General features: G+C 53.6%; 1 protein-coding gene across 1 annotated transcript in view; it reads left to right on the top strand.

Moving 5' to 3' along the window:
- Positions 1-3,614: 3,614 nt before the first annotated feature.
- RASGRF1 (Ras protein-specific guanine nucleotide-releasing factor 1) overlaps positions 3,615-12,109 on the top strand; it is a gene marked incomplete at its 3' end in the record, with an annotated part of 35,953 nt that continues 27,458 nt past the window's right edge. Inside the window, exon 1 of the mRNA XM_008573565.1 lies at positions 3,615-3,987. Within this exon, the coding sequence (XP_008571787.1) occupies positions 3,712-3,987 (276 nt within the window). The remainder of the gene's footprint in view (positions 3,988-12,109) is intronic.

The raw sequence follows: 12,109 nt of genomic DNA, 5'->3' as shown, positions 1-12,109 counted from the left end.
AGGGGGGAGAGGGAGGAGGGAGGGGGAGAGGGAGGAGGGAGGGGGGTTTAGATAATGGGCCACAATACTCAACCTCATTGTATATCGACAAAATAAAATTAAGAAAGAAAAAAAAGAAAAGAAAACCCCACCTCAGCCCCTCCTTGTAAAAGTCTGGGCATGTTGTTTCCACTGTCTGGGCATCAGTTTCTCCATCTGTGCAATGAGGTTATTTGCCCTTGTCCAAAAGCCTTCTTGAGAGGATGAAACAAGGCAAAGCCCAGATGTACTTATACTGCTCCTGTGGACGTCTCTCCACCTTTGGAGAAGGTCAGCCTCAGGCTGGAACAGTGCATGCCATAGCTAGACGTGTCCACTTGCGCCAGCTACGGCAAGTCATGCCTACCCCCTCCCTGGCACCCCCACCCCAGCCCAAGCTGGGGTCAGCCTGGTAAACCACATCTCCTTAGCCAACTCCCCTGAGTGCCTTCCAGGGGCCCTGAACTCTGACTGGAATCGAGCAAATGACCACAGAGGGGCCAACCACAGGTTCTACTCAGGTTTTGGCCTATGGAGACCAGAGAGAGATCAATATGCAAGGAGCTCAGTTGGGAGTAATCAAAGTGCCAGAGCTGCCGCCACCTCCTTTCTCTGACATGGAGACTTTGAGCCAAGCCAAGCCTTCCAGCATGGCCTGGTCCCCTAGGCATCCCATACCTCTAAGACTGGCAAGAGGGGGTGCTCAGCCTCCCCAATGCCAGCAGGGGGAGGAGGGGGTCAAGAGGGGATTTCCTTGGCCCAAGCTTCAGACCAGTGATTCTCAACCATGGCTGCACGCTGCAATCACCTGGGGAGCTTTCAAAAGTACGGATGCCCGGGTCCCACCCTAAGAGGTTCTCACTTAACTGGCCTGGGATGCAGCCTGAGCACAGAGATTTTTTAAATCTCTCCAAGTGGTTCTAAAGTGCAGCGGGGTTGAGACCCACTGGAGTGGGTTCAGTTCTTTTCTTCATGTGTACCTCTGATCAGAATCTCTTCCCCAGACCCAGGGGAAGATGGTTTTCCTCCTGCTACACTAAGGGCTGCATAGAGAAGAAACCCTCAGGCTGGTCTAAGCTCCACAAGGCAGGGACTTGGTTTTGTTTGTCACTGTATCGACAGTGGCCCAGCTCATGCCTGAAACAGACTAGGGGCTAAATGAACACTGGTGGAATGAGATGTATGTGAATAAGTAGATGGATGAATCCCAATCCCTCCCACCTCCTGAGTGCTCCAAACCTTCAAAGTGTGGTCTGCAGAACAGCAGTGTTGCATCACCAGGGAGCACAGATTCTCAGGCCCTGCCCCAGATACACTGAATGATAATTTTAACAAGATGCCCAGGTGATTCTGTGCACATCACTGATTCTACCATACATTAGGGGTTCTCCAACTTCATTGCACATTAAAATTACTCATGACAGTGTATAGACCATCCATGATCTTTTGTGGGTGCTTGTTAAATGCCCCAGATGATTCCAAAGTGCAGCCCAGATTCAGAACCCCTGTACCATAGGTCTGTCTGCCGTAGCTACATCCATACAGGTCTAACCTTGGTTCTGGTCTGGGAGATCTGCTCTCTGACTATCCTGCCCGCTCTTAAAGAGAAAAGCCAACCTCCCTGCAACTCAGTGACCATCCACTCAGCTCTACAAAGAGCTCAGGGAGACTGCCCAGTTCAAATCCAACCTCTGCCACTTCCTTGCTAAGTGACCCTGAGCAAGTCACTCAACCCCTTCATGTCTCAGTTTCCCCCATCTGTACAATGGAGCTGATGGGGGGGGGCACTATTCCACAGTGTTGCATGAAGATTAAATGGCTTAATTGATCTAAAGCACTTACCACAGTGTCCCTTCCCTGAAGTTTTTTTGGCCTCTGTAATAGGCTTCCTAATAAAAGAGCTTACATGAAGAGAGCCTAGATTAAGACTCACCCTGTCCCCCTATCCTGGAAATTCTGCTTCCATAAAGAGGGCAAAAGAGAAGTAAAGGTGGTCACCGTGTGATCACAGTGTAGAGTCCCTTTTGGAGAAAATCAAGACTGAATGAAAAGGCTTATCCATCTCCTTTCTTTCTTTTCATTATTTGTGAAGAGAAATCAGCATCACCGGGTCGTTAGAAAGAGTCCCCGTGTCCGGAGTCAGGGTAGTGAGAGGGAGGATTAAGGTTAACATGGCCAGTCCCTCTCTTCCCCACCCGAGGAACACAGGCTCGCGCCACAGCGCCCAGGACAGGGCAGCTCCATTCCTCCACAGCGGAGTCTCTCCGTGGATTCTCCTTGACCTACCCAGGGCCACCTGATTCCCTAGCACCCCATATCAGGGTGGGTGGGGGTGGGGGTGTGTGTCTCGGAGAGTGGCGCCCACAGGTTCCGTGCGGAAAGATGGTGTCCTTCCTTCCTCTCAAGGGCTGCGCGGGAGCCCATCGCCGCTGCAAACTGGCCGGGCCGGGCGCCGCTCCCGGTCGGAGCGAGCGAGGCCGCTGCCCTCTGCGGCAGACGGCGGTGCGCGCTCCCCGCTCCAGCTCCCGGCTCGCCCGGCGGCCCGCGCGCCCTCCCGGTGCAGCATGCGGGCGCTGTGACGTTCTCGGATAAATGCCGTGTAACTGTGTAGGCGAATGGGAGCTAAAAATAAGAACGGAAAATCTATCATTAAGGTATCATTGCGCCAGCGCAGCTATTTGAAGGCTCCCATGGTCCCTGGCGCCTGCGTTTGAAGCCCGCCTTCGGGCTTTGGGGGGTATTTGCAGAAAACTCCCAGCAGCGGCTCGCCAGCCAGACCTCAGGGCGCAGGGGGTGGCGCCGGTAATTATGGCAACGCTCAAAATAAAATAAAATAAAATAAACGCTCACCTCCCTCCTCCTCATCTCACCCCCTGTGTCGTCCTCAGGTCGCTAGGGAAGGCGCCGGGAGTGGGGCTGAATGCTGAAATGAATGTGACCCCGCCGATTATGACAAGACTAGGACTGGAAGCTCTTTCAGATCTATTTCGCCATCCACCTTCCTCCATCTACCTCGAATCAGAAAAATAAAGTACCGGGGGGAGCCCCTGGAGGAGAAAATGACAACTAGGACTTAACCCCAGGTCAACAGTGCGCCGCGGTGGGGCGCAAAGACGCAAACTCCCGGGATGGCGAGCCCCGGGGTTAAACGAAATTTGATCTGATTGGCTTTTTAACACCTGAAGGGGAGAAGGGGAGACCAGGGGAGGGAGGACAGGGTTTGTGCGTGTGCCCGTGCTTGTGTGTGTCCGGGGAGGGGGAGGAGGCGCCAAGGTGCAGCCTGCGCGCGGCTCTGCGCCTTGGCTGAGCTGCGTGCGTGTGTCCCTGTCCGCGCTGCTGAGACGGGCTCTTCGAGGGATCGGCGTCACATGACTCCGCCTGCCCCTCGCCAGCGCGCAGATCGTCTGTCCCTCAGTTTGCCCGCCGCCGGGGGAGGGTCGGGCGGAATCTCCCGGGCCCCGGGACTCTGCGGAGAAGAGAAGAGGTTCCAGCGGGGAATGGTACATCTGGATTCAAGAAGCTGCGGCTCGGCGCCAGATCCCGGAGTGTAGATATTGCGGGGGGGAGGGGAGAGGGAAGAGGGAGGGAGCGAGCGCCAGAGAGAGGCAGCGCGCGGCGCGCACGGACGGGGGGCTGCTGGGTGCCGCACGGAGAAGATGTAAGCGCGTGGGGTCTCGCTGGCCTCCGAGCACCATGCAGAAGGGGATCCGGCTGAACGATGGCCACGTTGCGTCCCTGGGACTGCTGGCGCGCAAAGACGGCACGCGCAAAGGCTACCTGAGCAAGCGGAGTTCGGACAACACAAAATGGCAAACCAAGTGGTTCGCGCTGCTGCAGAACCTGCTCTTCTACTTCGAGAGCGACTCGAGCTCGCGGCCCTCGGGGCTCTACCTGCTGGAGGGCTGCGTCTGCGACCGCGCGCCCTCCCCCAAGCCGACGCTCTCAGCCAAGGAGCCGCTGGAGAAACAGGTGAGGCGAGCGCGGCGTCCTGACCTCCCCGCGCCCCGCCGCGGCCCCCGGGGTTCAGGGCCTCCGGCCGGCCGATAGCGCCCGAACTTTGGTCCCTCTGCTCTAGGCACCTGGCGCGCTCTCGGAGCCCTCAGCGGGAGGGGAAGTTTGGCCCAAGCCGGGCGGGTGACCCTGCAGCCGGCAGAGAGGGCAGGCTCTGCGGGCGGGTAGTAGGTGTGGGCTGCGGCTGCTCTTCGCCCGGCGAGCCCCGTGGGAGGCGGGGACAGAGGGGCCGAGACCCGGCGATGCGCAGGGCCATGGGGTGCGAAAGGCCAAGCAGAGACGATGAATCTGGACCCACGTCCAGCCGAAAATGGTGCTCCCACCCTGCTTTCCCCCAGCCCTGATAGCCCCAGTGGTCTGCCCCAGACTGAGGAGGTTAAGTCCCCGCGCTTAGGCATGGGAAGGGCGAGATGGAGGCGTCGGAGCGCCGCCGACCCCTGCCTCATGCAGACGGGGGCGAGGAGCAGCCTGCGCTAGCTCCGCCGAGTTGGCGGGCGCGGGGCCGCAGGGTCGGTTCAGTGCCATCGAGCGGTGGTGGGGTGCCCAGCCCGACCCCTGGCCGGTGCAACAAACCCAGGAGCTCCAAGAACCGCTCGGACGCTCCGGGGCTAGCGCCAGGACTGCTGCGGAGACAGCGGAACAAGTGGGCGCTTCTCTCCTCCCCCGCCCCCTGCGCCGTCGCCGCCGCAGTCGCGGCTATAGCGCTGCGCTAGCGTTTCCTGCTGCAAGGCTAAAGGGCCGGGCCTGGATCCGCCCGGGGCCTGGGCCAGGTTGGGGTGCGCCTTTGGCGTGGAGGGAGGAGAGGCACCTGCAGCCGCCGAGTGGGAACACCCAGAAGGTGAGAGAGAACAACCTTTAAGCTCGATGCGCTCTCCAAAGGTGTCTGGTCCGGCCCCCTGCCTCTGGGAAGGTGAAGTAAATGATAGTGGATCCTAAAATGTCACCGGCGGGAGGGAACTGGCATCCATGGCGCCCAGCCAGGTGGTTATTTCCTAGATGGGGACACTGAAACCCAGAGAAAGAAATGCATTTGCCCAATGTCATCCTACCAGGTGTTGAGGCCACCCCAAGGTTCTGAGCAGACAACAGAGATCTCAAAAGCCATTGCTGCATGCTCACCGGTAGTGACCAAATTGGCGGAAATGAAAGCGTGGCTTGAAATCTCCCTCCTAATTGTCAAGACAGAGATCTGAGCTCGATCTCTCCAGCATATTTCTTTCTTCCTTGCCCTCAGCCCATGGGTGTTCAGAGATGATTTCTGGGGACTGGGAAGTGTGGACATGAAATTTTGAGGGTGAGTCTCTGGGGGTGACAAGCCACACGTCAGGCAGGGACTCCCAGATAGCAAAGCATGGGAAAGGTCAGATAGATCCTTAAGCTAAAGTCCAAATGGAGCCTGGAGTGTCACCCAGGAGAGTCACACCCTGGCTGGGCCAGAGACTTCTCTCGGCCCTTGATAACCTGCCCCTCTCCAGTCAAGTCCACCTGTACAACCAGTGGCCTGCAGCCCAAGCCCCAGCCAGAACCCCTCCATCCTGTAGTCCCCTATACCAGAGTCCAGAGCCAAGCTCCTGGGCAGTCAGGGAGAGAGAGGTGGGAAAGCAAAGTTGGTGTGGGCTCATAGGGTCTGTTCTCAGCCCCTGGACATGAAGACTGGCAGGCCCAGACTGAATCCCAGCTCTAGGACTTCCTGGCCATGTGACCTCAGTTAACACGCTAAACTTCTCTGAGCCTCCGTTTTGTAATATACAAAATGGAGATAATAACACCGATCTTGCCAGGGTTTTGAGAACACTAAATTAAATAACATATGTGAAAGAATACTCGCGATATATTTTAGTTGGACCTACATAAATCTTAGTTGAATGTGAGTTATACTCACCTGGGAAGGGTTATTTAAGTCACTGGATATTAAAACTGAAAGGGACAACAGAGATTGTACAGCCCATCATCCCCATTTTACAGAGAGAGAAACTGAGGACCAGAAAAGGGAAAGAAGTTACCCAATATCACAGAGTAAGTCAGTGGCAGAATCAAACCTAGAATTCACCCAGTGTCTAAGAATTCCTGAAAATGAGATCCTACATTGATTCCAAATCATCCAACCCTTGGCTCAGGCAAGGTGGGCAAGGTGGTGGGAGTTTTTCCAGAGGGAAGAAACAGCCTCTGCCCAGGCTGTGAGATAGGAAAAGAGGTGAATCATGCTAGTGGCAGATCATGGGAGGGACAGGAGTGCAAAATCAGTTGACGATACGCACACATGTTCAGAGCCATTTCTTCAGAGCACCACCAGTCAGAGGTCCTCAAGTATGCTCAGAAGAGTAGCCCTCCTGGCTCAAGAGGACAGAATAAGGTTGAGAGTCCACTCAGGCACAAACTTTGGTTAAAGACTTATGCTTCATCTCATACCCTTATATGTATATTCCATTGACTCTAGAGCAAGTTTGACTCATGTGGAAAAGTAGATCCTGCTCCTTTGGCCTATACATGTGTACAAAAATTCTTAATTTTTTCCTTTCTAAATGTTTGAGTAAAATTGATGGCCCACCAGCTGCTCCATGTTTCTCTTTCACTTGAGTACCCAGTGGCATAAGCCACAGAGCCTGGTGTGTCACAGAGACATGGCTCTAGACCATTCTGTGACCAGGGTTGAGCCCACAGGAAGTCTTGACTCGAAACCTGCTGGGCACGTGACGGAGTGCCTGAGTTAAGAGGCCTCAAGGAAGCTGTCGGTTTGATGGGACTAGACCGTATCTAGTGAAGAATTGGTTTTAGTAGGACATCATTTTCACTCAGGTCCAAGAAGACAGCTTCCTCTTTGAAGGGCCAGGGATGGTTTCTGAAGGAATGGAAACCAAGTCTCCGCTGGGAAACCCCAGAGACAGGGACAGGGTCAGGGACCAAGCACATAGTAGATGCCCAGGAAATGCTTATTGAACTGGACTTGGTGTGTCCTGTGTTCACTCCATATTTTATGTCATGAAGACCAGCTGGGCGCTGTGCCCTATGCTGTGTCTGGGCCTAAGAAACAGATCATCACAGGCCCTGGGTCCCTGGGGAAGGTAAACACAGAGAAGGGTGAGCACCTCACCCTGTGAAGATGCTCTAACAGCAGGATGTTCAGGATGCTCTGGGACCCCAGGCACAGAGCTGCAGGCCCATCCTGACATGATACAGTCTCATCTGGCTGCATCCAGACTGGTCTGACTGCATCTGATACAGCCCCAGTGTCCTGGAGCTCTGGCTGGGGATCCCAAGGCCTCATGAAGGTGACTGGTAGAGCCGTGCTCCCCGTGTCCCTCGAGAGCTGCAAGGCACCTCCCTGGCCCGGGCCCTGCTTAGTCAGTCCTGACCTCCTCTCCTCCTGACCCTGTAGCCCACACACCAAAGGCCTGGGTGCCATGGATTTAGGGCCTGGGTTCAGCTTCCCTAGAAGTTGGCCCTTGGTGTTCCATATCCTGCTTTGGCATGGAGTCAACCCACACTGGCTTTTCCCACCCTCGTTCCAAGCTCTCTGAAATAAAGCTTCCAGCCCCAGCTTCTCAGTAGGGCACATGGCCAAACTAACCCCAGCACTCCCAATCTCCCCCCAGCCAGAAGAGGTCAAAATGTGGACATCAGATTCCTGATTCACTTAGAACAGAAGGGACACAGACACATCATTGCAACCATAACCTCAGAAGCTGATGTGGGCAGAAGCTCCAGAATCTGAGGCCACTTAGTGCCCGTTGTCCACCAACTGGTGCCTTTCCCTGGAGACAAGACAAAGCCCCACTCCAGGTCCACATTTACAGGACACATTACTGATTGGCCTGGGGGATTCAAATCAACAGTAGCCCTGAGGCTGTGAGTGTGCCCGTTTTACAGATGAGGAAACAGTCTCATCAGTGGCCACTCAGCAAGGCAGTGGCAGAAATGAGACTCTCATTCTCTGGGTTTCTCATTCTGCAGCTTTGCTGCCATCACCACAGAGCATACTCTCCTGGAGGTGTAGCACATTCAGCCTCTCAGCCAAACAGAAAACTGCAAACCTGAATGTAGGAGAGTAAGGTCTCTGTAAAAGCAGCATCCCTCAGACACAGAACCCTGGGACACCGGCGTATGCATGGTGCCAACAACTCAGACTGCGAAATGTTTGCACCATGATTTCCAGACCAGGCTCAGCCTGGCAGGTGTGGAGCCCCAGGATTGACTGTGTGAAGTGGTCATCTCCCCACCCCAGATGTCCCTAGAGCTGAAATGAGGTGGAAGAGGCTTCGTAATTATGACTCGATTGAGACAAGGAAGTATCAGCTCCTTGCCCCTATGCTTGGTGACCGTGGGTGAGTGTTGGGAATAGATTATAGGCATACAAGCCTAAACTAAAATCTGACATCATTTATGCAAGCAGCTAACATTTTGGCTCTCAGTGCCAGGCCTGTGCTAGGTCCTGCAGATACAGAGAAAAAAAGAAAACTTAATCTTTGTCTTCAAAGTGTTCTTAGTTGAGTGGGAAGATCTCCTTGAGATTCACCCCACAGTAATCACCAAGTGCTGGGAATTCTCCCTCCCAAAGAGCCCCAGACTCTCTCCCCAGCCCCTGCCTTGGCTCAGAAGCCGGTGGTATCCTGCTTGATTTATTGAATAGCCTCCTCCTTATCCCACCTCACGCCACTCCAGTACCTGCTCCACACAGCAAGCAGCCAGAGTGATCTTTTAAAATGCAAATCAGATCAGGGAACTAAGCCACTGAAAGTATCAGTGGTTCCTGTTGCCTTTAGAAAAAAATTCAAATTCCCAACCATGACCTGGAGGACCCACCGAGTTCCAGCTTCTCCGAACCCCTCTAACCCAGCCCCACCCACCCATTCTCCTCCCTCCTCACCCTGCTCGGCCGCAAGCCTCCACTCGTACATATGTCTCCTCTTTTCCTATCTCACAGCCTGGGCAGAGGCTGTTTCTTCCACCTGGAATGACTCCCACCACCTTGCCCAGCAAGTGGCCAGCTCCTTCTCTTCCCGCAGGTCTCAGCCTTAAAAGTCACCTCCTCAAAGAGAGGGTTCCCCTCCCAAGGGAGCTAGCAGAGCCCAGCTTCCACCGTCATGTGCATTTACAGCACTCTTTTCTTCATCCATGTTGCTTATCACAGTCTGTGATTACTGCATGTATTTGGCTAGTTGCTTGCAAATGATCATTTCCCCCACTAGATAGAAGCTCTAGGAGAGCAGGAGGCAGGCTGAGGCAGGAGACTGTCTGGGGTTGGAACTAGGAGTCCTGGCAGGAGATGTGGAGGCCCTAAAAGGATGAAGAAACGGGGTGTTTAGGATAGACTTTATCAAGAGATAGTCCAGTGTAGAGTTCGTAAGACCTGCCTTCCCATTGGATATAACAGAGGAAAGGACAGGATGAACCCCATGTCCATGTTTCTGCCTTGGGCCGCCAGGCAGTTACATGCCCCATCAGAGAGGGAAAGCCAGGGGAGGAGCAGGCTTGCAGGCAGTGGAACGTGAGGGGAGGTTAAGTATGAGATGCTCAAGGGCAGAAAAGGGCATTAGTGTCTCCCCAGGTGTGGTGAGGATACCTATCACAGAGAGGAATGAAGCCCCACGAGGAAAGTGGGATGTGTGAATGAAAGGGCACATTCAGAGGCTTGGCTGGTAGCTGCCCTGTTGCCCAGAGCCCAGGGAATGAAGTGTTGTGGCCACCAGGTGTACGGCGAGGACACTGCCAGCTGGGCAGAGCAACGTGAGGTCCCTTTGGGGTCTGCCTGCTATCATCACAACCCAGTTTAGTTTGTCCACCTCTGCTTTCTCCTCTCCAAGAGCAACCAGCTGTGGGAAGACACACTTGTTAGCCCATCCGTACTCGGATTTCAGTTTCTCCACACTGCCAGGCAGGTACGGTCGCTGTCCCTTCACAGACTGAAGACAGGAAGCCCAGAGGGTTTGCCACAGCTGCACGACAGAACTGGGGTTTGAATCTTCTCTCCCACTCGCTCACCATGGACAAGTCATTCAACTCCCTTAATCTATGGTTTTCCTGCCTTGTTCTGAGGAACCCTGGGACCACACCTCCACATCAATCAGAGCAGTCCCATTTTTAACTGTTTTATACTCGTATATTTGGCTTCCACATAAGATTTCATCTATATTAATGCTTTAAATAGTTTGATCGTAACTGCAGTTATTACTCAATGCCCTTCAGCTCTGATATGTTATGGATACAGATTTAAATGTATGCAATCTTGTAGCAGGATGCTTCAAAACACTAGACCAAAAATACTGAATAACAATAAATACCGTTTTTTGAGCACTTACTATGTGCCAGGCACTAGAATGCATGTTTTACATACAGCATGTCCCTTAATTATCCCAACAGCCCTGTGAGGTTATCACTGTTAACCCATTTTCGAGATGACAAAACTGAGGCTGAGAGATGCTAAGTAACTTGTTCAAAGTTACAGAGCAAGTCCACGGAGAAGCTGGCACATGAACCCAGGTCTGCCTGACTCTAAAGTCTGAGCTCTCCAATCACAAACATAGCATAAAGACTTTGGCTGGGGTACTGTTATTTCTTACCATCCTCTGCCAAGACAAATGAAGAAAAAAAACAGAGAACTAACAGCAAGTGAAAATATGTCACTGTCGCTCCGGTGACTTTTGTGAAGGCGGCATTTGTTTCTGCTTGGGTGGGAACCTTGCAACTCTGAATCCCATGAGCGTCAAGGGAAAACTCACCAAGGCATCCACACCCCACAGTCCGGTTTCCCTGGAATCCGTGGGAGCCTGGAGCCGATGCCCATGTGTACGCAGCCAAGAACAGAACTCAGCCCCCTGATGTTTATGCAGGAGCACTGGTGACGTGTGGACTTGAGAGGGGTCCAGAACACTGCCAACGCCCAAACACTTCCGTGAGGGTGACTGTCGTGCAGGGAGCAGCTGGAAGGCTTGGACACCCCCACTCCCCATCCTCCGCTCAGAGAGGAACGTGCAGCCCCTCGAACGCACAGCCTTGATTTCCAGCCTCCAGCTTCCTTCACTGAGGAGTTTGTCTGCCTCAAATGAGGCAGCATTAGGGATTTTCAGTAATGGGTTTCCAGCAAGGGAGCCCGACTCTGCCACCTCCTAGCTTGGGAAGATCTTCAAGTTCTCTGAGCCTCAGTTGCCCCATCTGTGTTAAACTGGGTGCTGTTTGGAAAGCCCTAGCACAACACAGTAGGATCATCAGTCAACTGCAGCAGCTGCGGCTTCGACTTTTACCTTTATGACAAGGCCGTTCCTCAGTGAAGCAATGACCCAGGTCACCAAGGTCTCTGGTGGATTTGAAGCAAGTCAGCACTGAGGCCCTGACCCTGGATATAAAGATAGGATGGAAATTTTAGCTCAAAGAATCTGTGAGTTCCTGAAAAAGTCTGAGCGAGCATACCCCTAAAAAAGGAAGGATGATTGCTGCAGGGGCATCCTTCATTCCTGCTAAACAAACCATCACAACCCCTGCCAGTTTTCCCCTGAATATCTCTCAGATCCATCCAGCTCTGCCCTCTCATCCTCCACCACTCTGGTCCAGGCTGTTGTCATCTCTCATTTGGACATATGCCATGGGCTCCTGTGTACCAGTCAGGACTGTCTGGGTTATGCACAATAACAGCCAACCCCATCATCTCCATTAACACCACTGAGGTTTATTTCTTGCTCGTGCTTTATGTCTCATGCAAATTGGCAGGAGGTGCTGTGCATGGTGACGGTTCAGGGAGGGACACAGTCTGGTAGAGGCTTTGTCCTGACACATGCCTCCACTGTCACCCCAGCTGAGGGGAAGGAATGGGGCAGATCTCTCTTTAGCTTTTAAAGCTTCACCCAGAAGGGATCCACTCCTGGTTCACTGGACCAGGCCAGTCTCTGGCTTCCTTTCAGAAAAGAAGTGCAGACACTCCATGTACCTGAGAGCGGAGTGCCAGAAGTCCTGGGTGAATGCACAGGTGACATCTGCTGTCTCCCTACATGTACTGTGTCCCCCAGTCCATTTGCCTCCCTGAAGCCGGAACGATCTTTCTGAAACACAATTCTAATCAACACACACACACACACACACACACACACAC

Source organism: Galeopterus variegatus, unplaced genomic scaffold (assembly GCF_000696425.1).
Source record: "Galeopterus variegatus unplaced genomic scaffold, G_variegatus-3.0.2 Scaffold934, whole genome shotgun sequence".
NCBI classification, from domain to species: domain Eukaryota; kingdom Metazoa; phylum Chordata; class Mammalia; order Dermoptera; family Cynocephalidae; genus Galeopterus; species Galeopterus variegatus.
This window is presented reverse-complemented; position numbering and strand designations above follow the sequence as displayed.